Source organism: Prinia subflava, chromosome Z (assembly GCF_021018805.1).
Source record: "Prinia subflava isolate CZ2003 ecotype Zambia chromosome Z, Cam_Psub_1.2, whole genome shotgun sequence".
Classification (NCBI taxonomy): Eukaryota; Metazoa; Chordata; class Aves; order Passeriformes; family Cisticolidae; genus Prinia; species Prinia subflava.
The window spans coordinates 81,242,458-81,264,260 of record NC_086283.1 but is presented as its reverse complement, the minus strand read 5'-3'; the positions used below and the strand labels follow the sequence as shown (position 1 = coordinate 81,264,260).

The following is a 21,803-nucleotide window of genomic DNA, read 5'->3' as shown; positions in this document are numbered from 1 at the left end:
AGTGGATGCCCCTCAAATTATGTTAAAAAATGTTTTAGTTCATTGACTCAAATTGGGGTGGGATTTTTGTGTTTGTTACTTACTGGCAAAAAACTCCCTTCTCTCTCTTTGTATGATAGACCAAAAACATTTGAAAATATTGTTAATCAGTAATAATTCTGTTGCTGGGATGGCAGCTTTAGTATTGTTAGTGATTTCCTCAAAGTCAGTGAAGTTTAATCATGGTGTTCATTCCAGCAAATTTCACTTTGTCTTACAGCATTGATTTGGTGACACTGCTTCAAAAGCCGGTGGCATCTACCCAAGAGACAGAAAGCAACTCGTTTGAGTCTCCCCAGCAGCAGACCTTTGGCCAAGCCTTAGTTTTCACAAATTCTCAGCACAGCACCCAGATGGCATCAGGAACAGGCAGCTCCAGTGCTGTAAACTCTTATTCTCCTCAAAGTCTGGTAAAATTATCTTGTGCTTTCTAAATATTACTTTACTAAATGTTATTCATGAGTAAATATTTCAGGTTTAACAAGTTTTCCAAAGACAGTCATTTCATGAGGTGTTTTGGTATTTGTTGAAAAAACTGAAAATGAAGAATATCATTCCTTCCTTTCACCCCCCTCAAAAAAATTGCTTTTTTCATTTTGCCGATTAGTTATTTCTGGGTTTACGTGAAGTAGTTACATTAATTTTTGATTAGAGAGCAGATGTGCTCCTTGCTTGCTGATGTAGGATAAAATAATGTGTTTATAGTTAAGAGTTCTAGGCCAGAAAAATGATGTGTTATTTCCAAGCACATATTCAACTGCTTCTTGTGGAGGCATGCCTATTTCTGAGTCAGTTTTGAGGATGTGAGACGAGGTGTTTATTCTCTAAAAATCAGTCCAACTATTAGTTAATCAATATTTTAAGATGCATGGGTTCAAGTAAGTTAGTATTGTTGTGATTACGGTAGTGGAAGTTTTACTGGTCATTTGTTAATAATCTAGGTCTGAAAATGTTTTAGTTGCTCCTGTAGACATTGACCCTATGATTATGTTCATTTATTTGTTAAAATATTAACTCCACTCCTTCCCGTCGTCTTCTTTTTCTTTTGATAGTCGGCAGTTCTTTGTTCTGGCTTTGGAGAGCTCAGATCCTCTAAATTGGCAAACTCTGCTGGTTCCCAAATCTTGGACCAATTGAAATCACCAGGATTGGGTCAGTTTACCTCTCAACAAACCAATAGCAATTCTGCCACCACGAGCACAGCTGCTGCGTCATCCTGGGATCTAAAACCACCTAATACTCAGTCCTCAGTCCTCAGTCAGTTTGGTGAGTGCTTTGACACATCTTCCTCTCTCTTTCTCTCTATACTAGCCAGTAAGATTTTTTAATGCCAATGATAGTTTAAAATTACTTATGTATAAGCCTTTTTCTCAAAAAATTAATCCTAGTAATGCAACTATTTACAACATCTTAAGAGTTATGTTTATTTGCTGCTAATAGACATCACAAGTATATCATAAACCAAGTTTTGTTAAGCTTAAGCCTATCCATAAATGTCATTACATCTTTAAAGTTATTGAGCCTACCAGGTAATGACATCTTTGAATTAGTGTGCTTGAATATTTACATGGACATTCGTTGATGGCTGGTTTTCAACAAATGCTGGGAAATACTTATTTTCATTGTACCTGTGCTGTCTTTAGCTGAGTGAAAAGTTGTGTACTTATATTTTGTTATTTTTTTCCCAAATTTTCTCTTCTAATCATTACATGAATTTTGTATGAGTACTATGTAATTTCTTCATAAGGCACATCACGCCTCAGTTTTTTTCCCTAGTGTGCTGTGAATGATTCAGGTTACTTGTTTTGTGTATTTATAATTGTATGAATTTTTCATGTAAATGAGTAAAATTAGTAGGAACAGTGAGAATGATAGAAACTTATTTTCTGCAGTGTTTTTCCTTGCAGTAACCTCACTGTGAAGAAGATAGCTCTTGTGTCTCTCATGTGTCTGTATATATTTATGTGTAGATAAACAGGCATTGGTAGCAATTACTATTTTTGACATGCAGAAATTCTAAAAGAAAATTATGTTCATTTTAATGCTTTCTAATGAGTGTCACCAAGTGAATAATAACCCCTTTATACTGGAAATGCTGCAGATCTCTGTGGTGGCTGACCAGTGCTTTGTCATTTCGTGACTGGGGAAAAAAACTGTTCATGTCCAGTATCTCTTTGACTCTCAGCTATTATGAGATGGTAGAAGATTTTCTGGTTTTTTTTTTTGTTTTGTTTGTTTGTTTGTTTTTGTTTTGGTTTGTTTTTTTTTCTTTGCAGGGGAATGGAATCATAACTCATAATAGCTCTAAACTGCAACAACTCTTTACCCCTTGGAAGTAACTATACCTACCATATTAGCACAGTTAATTGCAGTGAAATTTGAAGTATTTGATTAAAATAATCCATAACAGTTTTTTAGGACTTGATAATATTGTGACTGTGTCGATGGCTTTGTTTTCATATTTTTGGGAAAAACCAAATGCTTAGTCATATCTATTTATTTAAAGCAGAGGATGTATCAATTGTTGTCCTTATTAGTGTTGGAGTGGTAATAATCCATGTGAATACCCTCTGACATCTGAAAAGAATTGCAAATGCTATAGAATCATAACTATTAAGCATCACCCAGATTCTTGCATGAAGAGCAGAGTTCAATGCTTTAATTTTGATATTTCTTTTTCCCAACACTGACCAGACTTTAAATCCCAGCCTGAGCCATCTCCAGTTTTGAGCCAGCTGACCCAGCGACAGCAACAACAAATGCAGGTGATTCCTGTTCCTCCTCCTGGGCTGGAGTCGTCCTCCTCCCAGGTAAAACTCCGAGAGCCATCACCAGTAGACACCTCTACAGCTGTTAGCAAAATATTACAGCTCCCCACTATCTCTATGGATAACCAGGCAGTGACTGTTCATCAAACCCAGCAGAAACAGATAAAACCACCAAAAAGGAGGATAACTCCAGCATCCAAGGTGGGTAATTGAGTGGTGGCTTGTCATTAGTGAGCGCAGAAACCACAAAACCTTGAGTCAGCAATGGTGTAGCCAGCAGGACCAGGGCAGTGACTGTCCCCCTGTACTCAGCACTGGTGAGGCTGCACCTCAAATCCTGTGTGCAGTTCTGAGTCCCTCACACAGGGAAGATGTTGAAGGGCTGGAGCGTGTCCAGAGAAGGGAACAGAGCTGGGGAAGGTCTGGAGCACAGGTCTGAGGAGCAGCTGAGGGAGCTACAGAGGCTCAGCCTGGAGAAAAGGAGGCTCAGGGGAAACCTGATCACTTTCTAGAAATGAGGGTGTAGCCAGGTGGAGATTGGTCTCTTCTCCCAGGTAATAAGTAACAAGGCAAGAGGAAACAGCCTCAAGTTGCACTAGGGAAGATTTAGTTTGGATATTAGGAAAAATGCCATCACTGAGAGGGCTGTTGATCACTGGAGCAGGCTGCCCAGGTAAGCGATGGACTTACCATCCCTGGAACTGTTTGAAAGATGTGAAGGTGTGGTGCTTAGACACATGGTTTGATAGTGCTGGTTTTAATAGTTGGACTTGATCTTAATGTTCTTGTCCAATCTAAATGATTCTGTGATTTGGTATATGTTTTATATAAATTGCTAGGGAGAAGAAGGGCCAAGACCTTGGTATATTTCTTATTTATGAAGCAGGAAATACTAAACGGGATAGTTATTAGGTCCAAAATATTGTGATGATAATCTTTTGCAAGCACATAGCTGGTTGCTCTGTATGGAAGATGGCTGTTGCTGAATGACTTTTAGATTGATTTAGTAGCCACAATTAGAATATTGGTGGAGGGAGGTGGGATGTACACAGATAATACTTTGTTATTGTGGAATAGTATGATTTACCCCTTCAGCTCCATATTCGGTGGATTAATTTCAGGTTGCAGATGCATGGAAAGGAATTATGGTCTTTTTTTTTTCCTTTAAGATTCCTGCTTCTGCTGTGGAGATGCCTGGATCAGCAGACATGACAGGGTTAAATGTTCAGTTTGGAGCTCTTGAGTTTGGATCAGAGCCTACACTCCCAGAGTTTGGATCAACTTCAAGCAGTGAGAATACCACCCAGGCAACCAACAATAGCTTATATTCAAAATCTGTAAAGTATGTGTGAGTTGCTCTCCTGCATTCTCAGGTGTTCTTGAAGGGGGTCAAGTTTGTGCCAAAAACATCAAGAGAGGGTTAGAATGTAATGAGAGGCGAAAATATGATGACTTGTTTTCTGTGTACTGTATCTTAAATGATAAAATCCTTTTCTAATGATAATCCAAATCTTCCTGGATGGATAGATGCAAAGCTGGAGATGACATTAATATAAATAACCTTTTAATAAGCAATCCTTTACAGAATTTCTTTCTCATGTAAAATTGCCCTGATATTCAAGTGTTTTGGGGGTTTGTTCCTTGCTGCCTATGTTTTTCTCCATCTGATCCAGCAGAGTTGACCTTTGTTCCATATATTTGTGTTAGTAGATTGGCAGCAGGTTACAGATCTGTTGCTCCTGCAGGATGAGAAAAGAAGCTAGGCTTTCCGTATGCAGAAGCTCTTACTGAAATGCTAAAACAGCCAATGATAAGTGCCAGTGTGCCAATAAACCATTTTTAATCCTTACTCATTGAAAAATTGGCATCAGTAAAAAGCTTCCTGAAGTTAACTCAGAAATATTAATAAAAAATAACTTTCTCATAACTTTTAGCATTATAATATTTAAACTTATTGGAAAATAAAACACTCCTGCATGTTTTAAAGTATTTTTTTAGCTCTTTGCATAATTCCTTCTGTAACATTAAAATTCTATAGTAAAAAGAATCCTATTGTGATTATTCATCGTATACCAGGCTTCTATCAATTCTGCTTGTTTAAAAAAGAAAGATTATGATCATTAATTTATCCTTGGAAAAGGTGGGAATAACACAACTGAAAAGTACCTGTGTGTAAATTCTTGTCTTGGTTGGGCTGGAATGAGGAAGGTGAATGGTGCTTAGTGCAGCTCATGTTTTGAAGCAGTGATTAATGAGGACCAAAGCAATGTAGTTTTTTTTAAATATTATATGTTCTAATATAAGTAGTGTAGATTTTTCTGCATGTTTAAGGTAGTTCTAGATGGCTGTATAGGAGCTGATCTTTTCATGGAAGTATTTGAAATACTTACCAAGATGATAAATAATTATTTTTTCCAGCGATCCTTTGAATACCTCTTTACCAATATCCAATACAGTACAGGACTCCACCTACACAACCTCTACTATCAGCTCTTCCAATCTGACCTGCTCATCCCAGAGCACTAGCCCAGTAACAACTTCCTCGTATGACCAGACTTCTGTGCATAGCAGGATACCATACCAAAGCTCCATGGCTACGTCTGAACCAACCCCTGTTGCAGTAACGGTGAGTTCATGACAGAAACAGGACCTTGAAAAGGGGAAATGTTCTTACCTGTGTTAGGTTTGTATTTCCTTGATACATTAATGCTTTAACCAAGCCAAGTGGTATTTTTGATTCCCAAACCCAACCTCTTAGTTGTTTTTGCTTTTCCTGGTGTGTAGTCATTTTTGGTAATACTGTATTTGGGATGTAAGAGCCTCTGATTTTGACATATTAAATTGTCTTTTGACCTTTTTTTTAGTAACACTTAAAATTATGCTCCAGTTTCCTTCCCTGAAGCTAAGGATCTGTCTTTGTATGTAAATATTAGTTACGATATTTTGCCATAACTTGGCAGTTTCTATACAAAGCTATATTATTTATTAAATTTATATGGCACCTATCGAATGAATTCCCAAATTTTTTTTTGGCCCTTCGAGCATTAATTTCCTATTGTATTTAAACACCAGTGGGAATTAGTTTCATGTGTTACTTTAATAAGCATTAGGAGAGGTCTAATACAGGACAAATAATCTCTTAGAATATTCAGACCCACCTGCTCTCTTTGTATATGGAATGTAGGTTTGTTTAAAAGAACTGATTTTATTAAATGTTTTAGGCTTGTGAGAGTTTTTAAGTTTACATACTTCTGGCCTTTATTATGTATTGGCTCAGTCACACTTGTCTTCTGCACTAGCTCGTATGTACTGGTGAGGATCAAGCATAGACTATCCACTTCTGTACTCCAGCGTTATCCAAAAAACAACTGGTGCTTCTCAAGTCTTATCTTTCAATGGAAAAAAATTGGCGTCTCTGTGTAACTTGGATAGTTAAAATTGTGAGTTACATTAGATCAAAAGCACAACCATTTCCTATATGTTAATGCAATTCCTTCTTTCATATTGGTGTGAACCTGAAGTTTGTTATATACAGTACTTGGGAAGGTCTTCTGCTGATGGGTGTATTAAGGGCAGTGTGTGGGTTTCTCTGTGTTCAGGACACCTTGCACTTGGGACAACTTTATGATGTAGTTTTTTTAAAGGCAGTAAAAATTTAATTTTCTGCCTTGTTCAGTTTAGTGTGAATACAGAATTTTGCATGAAGCATGTTCAATGTGTGATTCAGTCTGAACATTTAATATACCTCTAAGATGATTTATTAATTAATTTCTTCCTTGTTTACAGAACGGGCACAGTGGTGTTAGGACACAGGCAACACTTGACAGTAAGTTTTCAAAGCTTGGTTGAACACAGGACTTTCTGTTCATTCCCTGCTACTTGCTGTGCACACAAGCATAGCAGTGACATTGAGTTTAAGGTTTTATATTGTTCTCCATGATTAATTTATGGCTGACCCATTTGACTTTATTTGTGCTTGTGTAAAATGCTGCTTGCTTGTTGACTACAAGCGAAATACGAAGCCAGGTCTATTAAATCTACAATCTAAACAGCCATAGAATTAAAGAAGCTGCTTTTCTGCTGGTTTTCCTTTTGAATTTACCTGCCAAAAGTAATTTAATATAAAATAAAAATGCAAAAGTAAAAATAAATACGAATTTTTTTTAACAGTTTTTCCAGTTCTGAGTTGGGAAGCTGCAAACAGCATTCAGCTGCAGTGAAACAAGTCACATTCTTTGAGTGCACCTCTCACTAGGCATAATTCTATCTCTGCCCTGTTAGAAGCCTGTGGGGAATAAAAGTGAGACACGTGTTCACTCTTCTGAGTTTCTTGATACCTTGCAAACAATACCTCAGTACTGATGGTGGTATAGGTGTTAGTTTCTTCATCTTGGCCTGTTTCTAATGTAGCATGGACCTGTAGCAGGCCTGCAGCTCTCTTACTTGGGAGTTAAAATAGTTAAAGTGTAGTATTCACTCTTCTGATCTATGTGCTGCTCTGTGCAAGTTTTCAAGTACAGCGGTGTGAGGTGATATCTTTTGGAATGCCACCATCTCAATTTTAGGGCTAACCTCTTCTTAAACACCTCTTCAGGTAGGTCATTAGTGGGACAGTGTTATGTTAGTGCCAGGTTGCATTTAAAGGAGCAGGAGTGTATAAGCTCCAGGAGATACTATGTAAAAGATGGATGTATACAAAGACAGCCTTTCAACAGGAAAACTTTTGTAGCGTTGTGTACAGAGTTAATAAACAATTTATGACATGCACTACAGAACCTGTCCTTTTTTGTACAGAAAACAAAGATCTGAGGATTCCTAATACTTCTTTATTGTGTAATGGCTTTACTAGTCTCTTTTCATATGCCAGCTCTCTTTTGTGAGCATTTCTGTTTTCTTCTTCCATTGAGACTATTTTATGCATCCAAATGATTTTGAATTTGTTTCAACTTTTGGAAGTACTTTTTCCGTTGTGTATGTGCTATAATGTTCTTAGTTGTTCATCTCTCTTCTTTGCTGTTCTTCTTTGATATCCAGATCTCGAGCTTCATAAATCCTTAATTCAAAATATGGCTGATGTGTTTTACTTCTTATCATCTTACTTGTCTCCTGGTTCTTTTGTCTTGCACATTGCATTCAGGCGTCTTGTAGGAGATCTTAAAATGGTGATTCTGTCCCTTATGTTGAGGAGATCTACTTTTTCTTTAAGATGGGAATCCTGCTCTTAATATATTGAGAGTTTTAAGTGCTATTTACTCCTTTTTTATATGATATAAAAGGAGTTATTAGGTGATAGAGTTGCTGCCTTCATAACCATGTTTGTCACTTGGATTTCCTTCTCTAAGAGGCCATACTTATTGCCAAGGCCATGACCACTTGATTCCTTTAAGGTTTTATATTGCAACTCAACAACCTGACTTTGGTCATTTAGTTAGGAAATCAAATCAATAAAGTAAGAAACTCTAATATATAACTTCCAAGTGTATTTGATTTTTGTTTGGTGATCAGTCTAAAAGTGTCTTCACATACATTACAAGTTAATGATGACCCACTGGGTAGTGGTCCCTGGTGTGGTGCAGGAACATGGCCCAGCAGAAGGTAGGGCTCAACTCTTTTCTGAGTTTTATTGGTGAATGAGTGTCTCTAATTCTTTGTTATTTTTGTAGGAGAAGGAACAAGTTAAACAGCTGGGAACCATGTTGGGTGTAGAATTTTTAAGCATTTTATTACAGTATAGTGATCCTATAAACAAGTTTTAATCTAAGTAGCCTAAAAAGTGTAAATTAAAACCTAACACTTTTTATTACCTAAGGAAAATGAGTCAATATTTGACAACTCCATAGCCATAAAACATGCTTAATGCTGTGCTCAATTCCGGCCTTTCATTGTGGCTTCTTTCATTCTACTGCACTGCACTTTTGACTGAATATACCAAAGTGATAAGTTGTTATCTACCCCTGTACTTCAGCAATCTCAGTCTCCATCCCCAAAGGTGCTGTGTAGGTTGGAATGAAGAAACAGAGCTGTAGATGAAATTAGATTTGTACAGTGCCTTGAAAAGGCAGAAATGACTTACGTTTGCTGAACCAAAAGCAAGGATTTTTAAAATTACTTTTATGAGCCTAAGTTAGTAATCCAGATAGTGGCAGGTGAAGTGCAGAAGACGGTAGTTTACTACATGTGTGGCGGTGATAGTTGTAAATTCATTGTAAGTACAGAGCTTAAAGGAAAAAAAATGGTAATTCAGTTGTATTTGAATTTTCTTTCATAGCCATACTGCATGATAGAGTTACCAGTTCTTAATGGTCAGATATTTGCAGGCCAAGGGCAGAATACTACTGTGTTCCTGCCATCTCAGCTGAGATGTCAAGTATGCTGTAATTTTAATTTGAATGCCTCTTTTTAACTTGTTGCAGCTACTTCATCAGTTGCAGCACCTAAGACAGAGCCTTCTCCCTCACTACCTTCAGCTGGTTCTCTGCCTAGTATGGTGTCCACCACGGCCTCGCCTCTGCCTTCAGCATCGCAGCATGTGGCAGCATTGCCCAGCTTGCCTCAGTCCGGTGATCTGGCCAGCAGCTCGCTCTCCCAGCTGAGCAGGTACAGTAGAGTTGTGATAAACTGGGAGTCAGTTTTGGGGATAGGACAGGTGTAAGCATGGTTCCATATGGGGCTGTCGGGCACCAGGGGTCGCTTTTCTAATGTGAACCAGAGTTAGGAGAGAGAGTCAGAAGAGAACAGAATGTTTCTGCTTGCGAAGTGTGAGCTCTGGGCTGCCTCCTAATGGCAGAGCAGTTGCAGCCCTCAAGCTTTCATGATACATATACAACTTAGTGTTTCAAGAGGTTTGCTTCAATCATGGTCACTAAATCAATTCCCCCAGTTTATTTTTCTTGCTTTGTACCTCCTATTCTTGTTCAGTATCATATGTTTGAAATCATTCTTTAACAGTTTACTACATGGCCTATTCGAAATACTGTAGTCTCATTTATATTTTTATTTCTTAAAAATAAAACCCTGAAATAATTTCACAGGGAAATTGTATGTGTTTTCTTTTTCTAAGAGATTTCCTTAAGGTACTTCAAAATATCAGATTGATGTTCCTGGAAGTGCATCTAGCACAATTCAGCTCATTTGCACTGTCTGTTTTTCTGAATGTTTATTACATCATCAGTTGTTGATGCCTTAGGATTTCAGTTTGTATATTTTCCATATATTTGCAATCCTTCAATTCTTTAGCATATAACTCTAAACTCCATATACAGTGCTAGCTACTTTCTTCACATTTAGGTCAGACAAAGCAATTCCTCTCTAGGCCTGGAAGTCAAGGACACCTTACTGTCTCAGGCCCCAAAAAGTATAAAAAAAAGTGAGCTGGGGAGGCGCAAACTTGGGGTAAATGACTTCATTACCTGAAGCTGTAATTGAATGATTAATCCCCAATATGCAAATAGACCAAACTTATAAAAGTGTGAAAACTTGTGACTGGTCATCCATTTTTGGATGTAGGCCCTGAAGGGGTCTTTGTCTGCTCTTAATGTACATTAAGTCCCTTCTATAAACATAACCAATTTTTATTCTCTTAATTTTGTCTGGCCTCTGTCTTTAGGTAAGCCTGAAAAAGGCATCAAAATGACATCCTGAAACTGTATTGATTGAGTTATATTTTTGATACTCACCTTTGTACTGTATTTGTTAATGTAATAAACTGATTTGAGATATCAGGTTTTTTTCCTGTTTCACAGCTAGGATATAGGTTTTTTCTTTTAGCACTCTAGTACTTAATTGTTGAATAAAATAGTAAATATGTCGAACAAGAACAATTTCCTGTACATTGGTCACATTTCCCCACACTGATTTGTTGAAAAGCTGTATAAATGGATGGAAATTTCAGCTGGAAGTTGATGCTGTTGGGCAGATACAGAGTTTTCAGCTATTGTCAGGGTGCCTGAATTCCCAGTGTGTCTGACTTGGTAGAGCTGATGGCTACCCAGTGTGTCTACCGTAGGCTGATGATGAATGAAAGCTTATCAAAAGAGCTGGGAAGAGTGAGTGATGGAGTGGTATAAAACTGTTATGTTGGACTGAACTATGTTTTCCCTTGCTGTGTAAAGTGATTATGTTGTAATTCCTGCAGAAGGAGGACAGTTTTGAAAGTTAATCTATGAAACTGAAAGTTTTTTCTGAGCCCATGCCTTGAAGAGCTGCCGGTAGTGTTTGCCCTTAAATTAGGTCATGTAATGTAGCTGTCAGCATTGGTATGAAAACTGCTGTGTTTTCTTGTGGCTATTTCCAGAGAGAGCACAAAACTAATTTTGTTGTTAGGATCTCTCCTGCTTCTTATTTAATAAGGAAGGGTTTTTTTGAGAACCAAACTATACATGTGTTTTATATCTTCGTTTTGTTTACCTTTGTTCAATGTTGGTTCAGTTTATTGCATACTATATACAGTAAGTTACATTCTTGACCTCGAATATACGGCATAACTTGTAAACTTAAATGTTTAAGTGCCAGTTTCAGTCACCTTTCAGGGAGACATTTGAAGATCTGTGGATGAATTATGGGGCAATTACCCTGCAGTTCTAATTGGTTGAATTAATGTTATGCAGTTTAAAATGTGAGAAACACCACATTTGACCAATGAGTCAAACAAAAACACTGCCTCACTTAAAATTTGTCCTTCCTGGTAAGAAGCATCAGAGGAAGAATGACTAACTGGGCTTGTGCTTGTGTGAACCTTGTTTTGATTTTGGACTTTATGCGTTGCGGAGTCATCGCTGGTTGATTCCTGAAGCAACTATAGTTTTTCTAAAGCTACAGTAAATTGAAAAATAAAAATGAAAAGTGTTTTAGATATTTCTTGCTAGTAATAATGACTCTGTATTTTTTTCATTAAAAGATAGTAGGATACTAATTAAAGGACAAAGTACCTGTAGGAGGTGTCTGTATTCATGTACACATGTATACATGCCTCTGTGTGTATACGCACACTCTTACATGTAGTTTTTTCTTTAGCTACTCTGTTACTTGAGGTATGCACACACACCTAGAATTTTTATTATTTAACTAATGTCCTACTGCATATCTGTGTTAAAAAGGGAAAATTAATTATATTAATTCTTTACAATTTCCTTCCAGCTCCCTTTCCAATCATCAGAGCAGCCTTTCTCCTGCCTCACTATTGTCTTCAAGCACATCACATGTGGTAAGTCCTGTTAGTATTAAAACAAGTGCTTGGCAAATAGCCAGTTTGTCCCATAATTAGGACCATCTCTTAAAGATGGATGTCTCTCAGTACCCCAAGAATCAAAACAAGAGCTTTACCTCAGGGAAGAAGGTCAGCCCAGTAGTGGGGGAAAAGTGATTACCACTTGTGATTTGTACTAGGTCAGGGATAGCTATGATAGAGACTTGCCAGTCACACAGCTGCGAGGGAAATTGTCATGCCAGCTAGGGGCGATGAAATTTTTAAAAAAATCTTGCTTTTTAAAAAGCAACAAAACAAAAACAACTTCAAAGTGGCAATCTGAAATGTCTCCAGAATATGTATTGTTAGCAGTCAGAAGAGCACTGGAGAGGTTAACTGACAAAATGCAGGTGATGGAAAGATACATGTTACATTTGAGTTACTGTATTACAATTTTGTGATGGTATAGCAATTTGAGTTTAGCTCTCATACAATAATTTTCTTTAAATCACAATAACATCACAAGCATGCAACTTAGTTGCTTGTTTGGTACATAGAAAATACATATCTTTTGCATGTGCTGCTGTTATTTTATAATAAGTTTTATATAAGTTTTTCTTGGTTTTGTGTTGTTTTGGGTTTTTTTCCCCTTTTTCCCAGCATCTTCCACTGTGGTTTATTTGCTCTGTGAACCTCATTCTTTTTGTCTCCTTTTCTAGCACACTAGTATTGAGAACACAACTTCGCTGCAGCCTTCAACAACCTTTTCAACTGCTTCAACCTCAGCCACTAGCACCACCTCCTCGGTTGTCAGCATGGCAAGCAGTATGAACACTACAAACAGCCTTGGTCTGAGTGTTGCCAGTGTGTCTATACCAGCTGCTACCACACGGGCAGCTCCCTTAGTGTCTTCAGGTTGGCAATATTGACTGATCACGTGGATAGAGGATTTCAGTCAGCAGGGCTGTCAGTTGAGCATCTCACCTACCATAACAACACTAAGAAGTCCACAGTCTTCACTAGCGTTTCCAGCATGCTGTATTTGCTGGCTTATGAAATAAAGTTGCCTGGTTTTATGTATTTGAAATATTTGTTAGGGTGTTATGTGGCATTTATATAGCACATTCCGTCCCCAAAGAGCTTTATAAATACACACTAGAGCAGTTCTGACTTGGGAAGATTTGGGCTATAAAATTCACTCAGTTTGTATTCCAATGATCAGCTCCTGACTGTGAGTTCACATAAGCTTTAGTTTCAAGCTTTTCTGTGACTTGAATTCATTTGGCAGTGTCAAAATATTCTGCAGTGTCTACATTATCATATATCATATCCTTTCTGCCACTTATACAGAAAGGAAAGAAATGTCTGGGTTACTGCACAGCAAATAGCACTTCAGAAGGAGGGTCCGTGGAGAAAGAGGGTTGGGAGGCTTCTTGCACTGAAGGGGAAGTGGTGCTAAACTCTCTTTCTTCTCTCATGATCCTGAACTGCTAAAAGGAAATCCTATAGAGAGAAGTGAGTGATATATTGTTAAGGATCAGGCTTAGTTAGAGAAGTATTTCTCATTTCTCTAGCTTGTAAATGAAATATCTTATGACTGGCCAAATTGCATTGTTCTTTTACTGCTCTGCTTCCTAGCACTGCTTCATGAAGGCAGCTGTAACCGTTTCAGTCTTCACTTTGCTATTCCTAGCTGTAGAAAGTCACCTGCAGAAAGCATGCTGGCAACATTTAATGCTTTCCAGTTTAATGCTGGTGATAAAGGGAATGTGTTGACAGAGCAGGAAATGAGAGAATTTGTTCTCTCAGATTGAGAATGATTTCTAAATTTGCCTTCAGGAAAGGACTGAGCAAAAGAGAAGTTTTTGTAATTCTTGTAATCCTCTTGGACAAAGTAAATTACAAAATCAAGCTATTCTCTGATAGAACTATTTTCAGGCTTAGGTTGTGTGTGCTTTCCCTCCCTTGAGGCGTGGTTAAACTCTTCAGGCTATTTTGAGCATACTCATCAAACAGCACAAGATCTCCTCCTTATAACCTAAGATGGTGCAGCTGCCACAACTTGTGAGCTATCTTGTGAGCTATCTTCAACTCAATGCTGAAGCCTTTTCTTTTCTAAAGGCTTGTTAAAGTGTCTGTATTTTGATTCTACAGGCAAAGCTCCCCCAAACCTGCCCCAGGGTGTACCACCCTTGTTGCATAACCAGTATATTGTGGGACCTGGAGGACTTCTGCCTGCCTACCCAGTAAGCAGTTTCATTGTTTCTGTCTTTGATTTTTTTAGCCCTTGGTGCAAGTGGGCCCTCCAGACCTGCTGCTGTCTATGCCAAGGCATTTCTGGTGGCACATGTTACACCTGGAGTTCTTGTTATGAATGCTAAAGTACATCTGAAATATGTTCAGTAGAGGCTTATTGTTTATTGTAAACTGCAGAGCTTTTAGTACAGACCTGATCTGGCTGCTGTTGCAGCTAAACATGGGTGTGGCTATGGTTTTCAGTGTTAACAAGTTTTAGGCCCTTTGAATAAATTTAGGCTCTCTTAGTTTTGTGTTATTGGAATGGATTTGCCATAACGGTGACTGAAATGTGCCATGTATCCTGTGTGTCATGGTTTGAAAGACTGCACATAGCTTTTTGATGTCTGACCAGCATCAATGTATTTTTGGTTATCTGTTTTTTGAATCCAAACCTTTATATGAGTAATTTTTGTATATCAAACTGATGGTGAGGAGATACCCAGGAGGTTGTGTTGTGGTCAAGTCACTGACTCTTAAATCTTAATGCTCTTTGAAGCAATGATTACAGCAAAGAGTGCTGTTGTTCTCTACTCCCAAATCTGAATGCCTGGTAGATTTTTCATAAGTTCAGGAATGATGTGTCCGTGAAAACTGTGTTGAAGACGGGACAATCAAACTCTCCTCAGAGTCACTAGGAAGCAGCATGAGTGACAAGCCTTTTTAACTTCAGTTCTACTCTCCTTGAAATGCTACAGTTCCCCATGCTAGCACAACGCGACATAGCTGTAGACTTTTAACACAGCCTGAGCTTAAGTCAGACTCAGTTCAAAGCCCCAAATTGATGGCCATCAGAAAAAAAAGTGTTATAATGATGTTGTATTTTTATCTGTCTTTAAGCAGATTTATGGTTATGATGATCTCCAGATGCTTCAATCCAGACTGCCAATGGTAAGTAAATGACTTACTTATTTTAAAGAAGTTGTCTTCACTGTTGATAGTTTGTGCCACATAAATTGGTTCATTTAACGGTGGTTAAGAGCTTTTCTTTATGTTCTATATTATTTTTTTTTTAGTTTACACGAGGATTGTGTAAATTGATAAAAAAATTGCATGTTGCATCATTTGTCCGGCTGCAAAATCTCTAAATAGACACAAGTGTGCTCTGTGCTCCTGAATGGAGAAATGTCTTAATTTTTGTAGCAACATTATGACATTTCATCTAATCTAGCTGAAGTCTAAGTGGTTTTTTTTGCCAAGAGGTAAGGTTGAACAGCAAGTACACAAGTTGGTAGCCAGTAGGTGTATCTGACAGGTTTTGGAGGTGCTCATAGGTATTGACCTTTGCTTATGCATCATGGGAACACAAATGCAGGTGAGCTGCAAGAGCAAGAGTGTGCCAAGTTTTTTTCCTTATCTGGATCCAGAATGCAAATTGCATATGAAACAGGCTGAGCTTCCAGGTGGATTCAAAAAGGGCCTCAATCTAGATTGCAAAACGATAAAGAATTTTCCTATCAGAAATGTAGGATAAGGAACTTGGAGAAAAGGTTTGGTAGTAGGTAACTGAGAAGAGTTACATACTAGAGTGATGCAGTGTATCTGTAGAGGCAGAAATGGAGCAGTGAGCAGTGCTCTGAGAAGATTGGATGAATGCCATAACGTAAAACCCAAGTAAGTACCAAGTATTCCATGTAGAGCTTGGAGCTGCCAGAGTCAGATAGTTTAAAGGTGAATGCAGAGATGACTCAAACAAGGCCCTGTCAGACTGCAGACTCTGAATTTAAAAAAACCCCAAAGTTGAGCACATGAATAAACTTTTACCGGAGGAAGCCACAATACTTGAAGAACAGTCAACTGAAATGCATGGAATTATTTTTGTGGCAGCAAGATGCAAAATATTTGAAGTTGCAGGGCCAGGAGACACATGTTGTAATGTGTTAACACTGGCTAGATGCCAGGTGGTCACAAGCTGCTTAATCACTCCCCTCCTCATCTGGTCAGGGGAGAAAATACATCCTGAAAGGCATGTGGGGTGAGATAAGTACAGGGAGAAATTAGTTGCTGGTTATGGTCATGGACAGAAGAGATTTGACTTGGGGAAATTAGTTTAACTCCTTAGCCATCAAATCAGGGCAACTAGTAAGTAAATAATGAAATAAAACCAAATCTACAGAACACCTTCCCTTCACCTCTCATGTTTTCCTGGATTTAATTTCACTTATGATTGTCTCTACCTTGATCTTCCAGGTGGCATAGGAGAATGGGGAGTGGGGCTACCTTCTGTGCCATCACACTTCTGCTCTTTCCTCCTCACACTCTTCCTTGCTCCCATTTTGGTTCCACAGTCCTCCAAAACTCCAACACGAATCCTTAAATGTTTTATGTTGGAAGAGGTAATCTGATTGCAAGCACCTCTGCCATGGGAAGGGAAACCTCCTGGACCACACTGCACAAAGCCCCGTCCAGTCTGGCCTTGAACACTTCCAGGGATGCGGTAATTTCGATAGTTCTAGGGCTTGTTCAAGTGCCTCACAATCCTCATAGTAAAGAATTTCTTCCTAATGCCTGATGTAAACCTACTCTCTTTTTGTTTAGAGACATTACCTGTAGTCCATTGCCTGTCACTGCAGGTGCTGTTCAAAATTGTATTTTCGGTTCTTCTTTGTAAGGTCCATTGAGGTGTTGAAAGGCTGTAGTAAGGTCGTTCTGCAGCCTTCTCTTCTCGAGGCTGAAGAAGATCTGTCACCTGTCTTCAATAGGCCTGTGCCTTCCTCGTCATGAGGCATTCACATATGATAATCAGGAAGGGGGGTGGAAACTACTGAGGAAAAAAAGGACCCAAGATGTAATTGTGATGATGATACCTAACACCGAGTGATGTTTCTCCAGAGGTTGATGCCAGAGCTTCCTTCGGCAGCTGCCAGTGAGAAGCGTGAGCAGGGGATATGCAAAGCCCTCTTTGGAGCTGGGCTTGGAGTAGATGTTGACTAGAGGTGACCTTCCCCTGGAAAAGGGGCAGGTTGCAGTAGTAGTGCAATACGAGGCAATGGCAGTGTTTTGTCATAGGTCTTTATTTTCTGTGGCATAAATAAGCAAATAAATAAATAAATACGTAAATAAATAAGTATATAAATAAGTAGAGTAATCCTTTGTCCAAATCAATGGCAAAGCCTGTACCAGTGGAGGCGCAGTGGTTGTAGGCGCAGGTGCCATGCGGTTGTTGCACCCGTCTCCGTTGTCCCAGACTAGGGGACGGCGAGGTTCAGGGAGAGTTTGTGCAGTAGGTGTGGGAGCGTGGTGTGGGTGTGGGTGTGCGGGAGTCAGTTCTAGCGGCGCATGGTGCGTGTGAGGTTGTGCAGGTGCTGTAAAGAGGCGCGAGCTTCGAGGCGGACGTGGTCCCAGGCGCAGGCGCTGTGGTTGTGGGCGTGGAGGAAGCGGTGGATGTCCCTGAAGTACTTGTTGATGGTGAGCCGCGGGTTGCGTGGTCCTTTGAAGAGCGTGGCACTGTCGGGGAGGCATTGCTCGAGGTGGTGGATGTGGTGCTGGAGTTTGTTGAGGAGGTCTTTGCGAGCCTGGGTGGGCCAGTGCTGGCGGGTGCTGTTGTTGCTGAGGGTGTGGAAGAGCTGCTGGAGGATGCGTAGGGCGGCGGCGGCGGCTTGGTGCGGGTGGAGGTTGTTGTGGAGGAGGGTGTCAGGGAAGAAGGGCGGCTCTTGGAGGTGGCAGGGCTGCGTGCGGCTGAGAGCCATGTCCTGGAGGAGGCGGAGTTCGTTGCCGGGGAAGGTGTCGTCGTGTGTCCAGAGCTGTTGGCAGGCGAGGGTGGTGGCGAGAGCGGTGAGCAGGAGCAGGAGGGCCGCGGCGGCATGCGGCAGGCGTGGCTGTACAGCTGCGGGCGCAGCCATGGTGGGTGCGTGGGAGCTGTGGGGTGGTGCTGAGCAGGAGCCTGGTGAGGCCTGGCGGTGCTGATGGTGGCTGTGCTTGGGGTGCTGCCGGGCGTGCGGCTTTGTACCGCGGCAGCTTTCCCTTCCTTGCTTTCTGGTTGCTGGGAGTTTCCGCCTGTGGTTTCCAGGCTGGGCTGGTGGCTTTGGTGGTCTCGGGGCAGTGTTTAGTTGGGGTGTCTGTGGTTGGGGATTGTGCTGGCAGTGGTGCGCCAGGGAAGAGTGGCAGTGGTGGGTGAGCGGGGCTACGAAAGTACTGGTTTAGAGGCGTCAGGGTCAGGTGTGCTGGGGACAGACGTTGGTGTTCCCTGTCACCTGCAGGGCCATCTTTAAGGCCTGTGCTGTGCAGCTGAAGTCTCTTTTGTTCCTGGGCATTGTTTCCACCTGCAATGCCCTGGTGGTGGCTGTGGTCACTTTTCCTTTCATTTTGTGGCTTGCCAGTATTTTCATCTTAGCCACCGTTTTCCTTTTGTGGTTTCAAGGGATGTGCAGTGATGTCAGTGGGTGAGGGCTGGGATTCCCCATGCTGCCATGATTGCCCAGGGACAGTGGCAGTGTACAAGAGACTGTCTCTGGCCTGAAAGTGTTCTTGCATGGAGACCAGCCTAGGTGCAGTCTTGGAAGCTGAGTGGCTGGGCAACAAGACATTAAAAAACAGGCTCAGACGAGAAGGAGCTGGGAAACAGGAAGAGCTTTGCTGCTGCTGTGTTGCTTGCTGTGTGCCTCTGGTCCCATGTGCTTGGCCCCAGAGCGAGGGCATGGTGGTGTTTCCGCTGCTTCCACGGATGAGGCAGCCAGAGAGCAAAGGGAGAAGAGTGTCTTTCATATAAGCAAGGGTGCTGTGTTTTGGGATTGTCGGAGCCCTTCCCTGGAGCAGTTTGTCCTGATCAGGACCCTTTAGTTCATGAGAGGTGGGGTGCTTTTGGAGGGGGTTGGCTCTGAAGATGCAGAGGGGACCAGGGCACATCACTTGTGAGAGAGGCTGAGGCAGTTGGGGTTCTTCAGCTGGAGTGGAGAAAAAAACCTGCCAGTAGTTTCAGATGGCTTTAAACAAAGGCACAACATATGAGGAGTAGTGAAGAGTAATTAGTGGTATTTTCAGTTATGCATGGGGATGGTATCCCTGGCCTCTTGGAGACATAGTGGGATTGTTCCTGTAAGTGGATGAAGGGATTGGTAAGTGTCCTGGTTTAGGGCATCTTTTGGAGGTGACTTCCCCAGTGGGTCTCTCTAGAAAGCAGATTCAAGTGACCCCTCTGGCATCTGGTTTGGGAAAAGATTTCTTTGGAGAAAAGTGGAAAAAACCTGTTTAATTAACAAGCAGAGTATTCACATGCATAAAAAGGAATAATATTAAACAATAAAACCTCTTGCAGTTCTGAAGAGATGGCAAATTCAGAAAGTCCTTGTTGTAGAGTGTGGCTCAGCTTGTTCAGTATCTTATCAGTCCCTCTTGTGCTGGAAAACGCCACCTCCCAGGCTCCGGTGGGCCACAGACGTGAGCTCCTTGTGTTTTTCTGGGTTTTCAGTCCAAAGCAGTGCAAATCAGTTCCGTGACAAAGAAAAGCCACAGTCTGGGGAACCTCTCTGCCTCAGCTAGCTACAAACTAACTAAAAGCAAAGGAGAGCTCTTTCCCACTGTCCGTCTGTGCTCCGGACAAACGCAGTCCTTGTGGAGGATGCGGAGGAGTGAGTGCAGTTTCTGGAAACAAACTGCGCGCTTCTTCCCCCCATTCATTCTCTGAATCGGTTTTAAAGTTGCAGAACTTAATATCCAGTCTAAACAGAACAGAGACTTGGGGATACAAGAATCATAAAGTCACGCTGGGACAGAAAGTTTTGGACTTTTGTGGAAAGCAGGTTGTTGAGAGGAGCAGGTGGTTATAGCCTTATGTGTCAGTGAGCTCCAGCCACACCGCCAAATTTGCGAAAGGCAAGTGCTGGGAGCCCTGCAATGAAGAATGAAGAGCCCAAGGCCCCTGGAGGATAGGATGAGGTTTGAGAGCACCTGTGGAACCTGAATATGTGGAAGTCCATGGGACCTGATGAGATTCATCTGCAAGTCCTGAGGGAACTATCACGTGAATCACGCTAGGCCAACAAGGATCATTTTTGAGAAATGGCGTCTGTCAAGTGAAGTTTCCAATAACTGAAAGAAGGGAAATAAAACCTCATTTTTACAAAGGGAAAAGCAGAAGAGCGCGGGAACTACAGAGCAGCTAGTCTGACCTTCGTGCCAGGTAAGAAGATGAGGCTGCTTCTCCTTCAAAGAGAAACTTTGCTAAGGCCTGTGGAAGCCAACGAGGTGATTGGAATCAGGGAACGTGGCTTTCGAAAGGGGAAAGTTGTCGTTCCTGAGGGTTTTGGTGACATTCTATGGTTACGGCTACAAAGCAGCGATCGATAGGGGCGCAGAGTGAGTAGCCTTGTGCGCCTGGGCTTGTGCAGAGCGTTTGACACCGTCCCGCATGACATCCTTGTCTCTTAAGTTAGAGAGCCATGGATTGGATGGGTGGAGTAGTGTGTGAAAAATGCAGATGGGCAGCAGCGGTGCTTTGCAGCCTTGGTGTGGTTTTGTTTTTGTGGTTCCGTGGTGTTGGCCAAATGCTGGCAATGTTTTTCCGTAGGTGATGCAGCAGGATCCTGCTTGGGCCTGTGCCATTGAGAAGAGTGCAGAGGGGCAGTGCAGAGCGCTGGGTAAAGCAGGGCTTCTAGGAGGTGTTGAGTGGAGGTGGCTTTCCCCTGGCCCACGGACTGGTTGCAGTGCTAGGAAGAAGAGAGGCAGTGGCAGTGTTTTGTCATAGGTCTTTATTTTCTGTGGCATAAATAAGCAAATAAATAAATAAATACGTAAATAAATAAGTATATAAATAAGTAGAGTAATCCTTTGTCCAAATCAATGGCAAAGCCTGTACCAGTGGAGGCGCAGTGGTTGTAGGCGCAGGTGCCGTGCGGTTGTTGCACCCGTCTCCGTTGTCCCAGACTAGGGGACGGTGAGGTTCAGGGAGAGTTTGTGCAGTAGGTGTGGGAGCGTGGTGTGGGTGTGGGTGTGCGGGAGTCAGTTCTAGCGGCGCATGGTGCGTGTGAGGTTGTGCAGGTGCTGTAAAGAGGCGCGAGCTTCGAGGCGGACGTGGTCCCAGGCGCAGGCGCTGTGGTTGTGGGCGTGGAGGAAGCGGTGGATGTCCCTGAAGTACTTGTTGATGGTGAGCCGCGGGTTGCATGGTCCTTTGAAGAGCGTGGCACTGTCGGGGAGGCATTGCTCGAGGTGGTGGATGTGGTGCTGGAGTTTGTTGAGGAGGTCTTTGCGAGCCTGGGTGGGCCAGTGCTGGCGGGTGCTGTTGTTGCTGAGGGTGTGGAAGAGCTGCTGGAGGATGCGTAGGGCGGCGGCGGCGGCTTGGTGCGGGTGGAGGTTGTTGTGGAGGAGGGTGTCAGGGAAGAAGGGCGGCTCTTGGAGGTGGCAGGGCTGCGTGCGGCTGAGAGCCATGTCCTGGAGGAGGCGGAGTTCGTTGCCGGGGAAGGTGTCGTCGTGTGTCCAGAGCTGTTGGCAGGCGAGGGTGGTGGCGAGAGCGGTGAGCAGGAGCAGGAGGGCCGCGGCGGCATGCGGCAGGCGTGGCTGTACAGCTGCGGGCGCAGCCATGG

General features: G+C 41.8%; 3 protein-coding genes across 7 annotated transcripts in view; 1 reads left to right on the top strand and 2 right to left on the bottom strand.

The window, feature by feature from the left end:
• UBAP2 (ubiquitin associated protein 2) overlaps nucleotides 1–21,803 on the top strand; it is a 94,924-nt gene that overhangs the window by 56,544 nt on the left and 16,577 nt on the right. For 2 of the 5 annotated variants that reach the window (XM_063422014.1, XM_063422018.1), the window contains exons 11-21: nucleotides 260–449; nucleotides 1,092–1,305; nucleotides 2,734–3,008; nucleotides 3,977–4,155; nucleotides 5,226–5,433; nucleotides 6,594–6,633; nucleotides 9,221–9,404; nucleotides 11,943–12,009; nucleotides 12,711–12,906; nucleotides 14,146–14,237; nucleotides 15,127–15,177. In XM_063422014.1, coding sequence (XP_063278084.1) covers nucleotides 260–449; nucleotides 1,092–1,305; nucleotides 2,734–3,008; nucleotides 3,977–4,155; nucleotides 5,226–5,433; nucleotides 6,594–6,633; nucleotides 9,221–9,404; nucleotides 11,943–12,009; nucleotides 12,711–12,906; nucleotides 14,146–14,237; nucleotides 15,127–15,177 — 1,696 coding nt within the window. The remainder of the gene's footprint in view (nucleotides 1–259; nucleotides 450–1,091; nucleotides 1,306–2,733; nucleotides 3,009–3,976; nucleotides 4,156–5,225; nucleotides 5,434–6,593; nucleotides 6,634–9,220; nucleotides 9,405–11,942; nucleotides 12,010–12,710; nucleotides 12,907–14,145; nucleotides 14,238–15,126; nucleotides 15,178–21,803) is intronic. The other 3 variants (XM_063422016.1, XM_063422015.1, XM_063422017.1) reach the window with 3 other exon arrangements.
• LOC134563764 (interferon-like) lies at nucleotides 16,905–18,128 on the bottom strand. Its single transcript, XM_063422020.1, has one exon. It carries the CDS (start codon nucleotides 18,126–18,128, stop codon nucleotides 17,556–17,558), a length of 573 nt encoding a protein of 190 aa, XP_063278090.1. The 3' UTR covers nucleotides 16,905–17,555.
• On the bottom strand, nucleotides 21,227–21,802 carry LOC134563765 (interferon-like). The gene has a single exon (XM_063422021.1). The coding sequence runs from the start codon at nucleotides 21,799–21,801 to the stop codon at nucleotides 21,229–21,231; it is 573 nt and encodes a 190-aa protein (XP_063278091.1). The 5' UTR covers nucleotide 21,802; the 3' UTR covers nucleotides 21,227–21,228.

Excerpts from the sequence above, each read along its gene's own strand:
- LOC134563764 (XM_063422020.1), bottom strand. The coding sequence starts at position 18,128 with ATGGCTGCGCCCGCAGCTGTACAGCCACGCCTGCCGCATGCCGCCGCG.
- LOC134563765 (XM_063422021.1), bottom strand. The coding sequence starts at position 21,801 with ATGGCTGCGCCCGCAGCTGTACAGCCACGCCTGCCGCATGCCGCCGCG.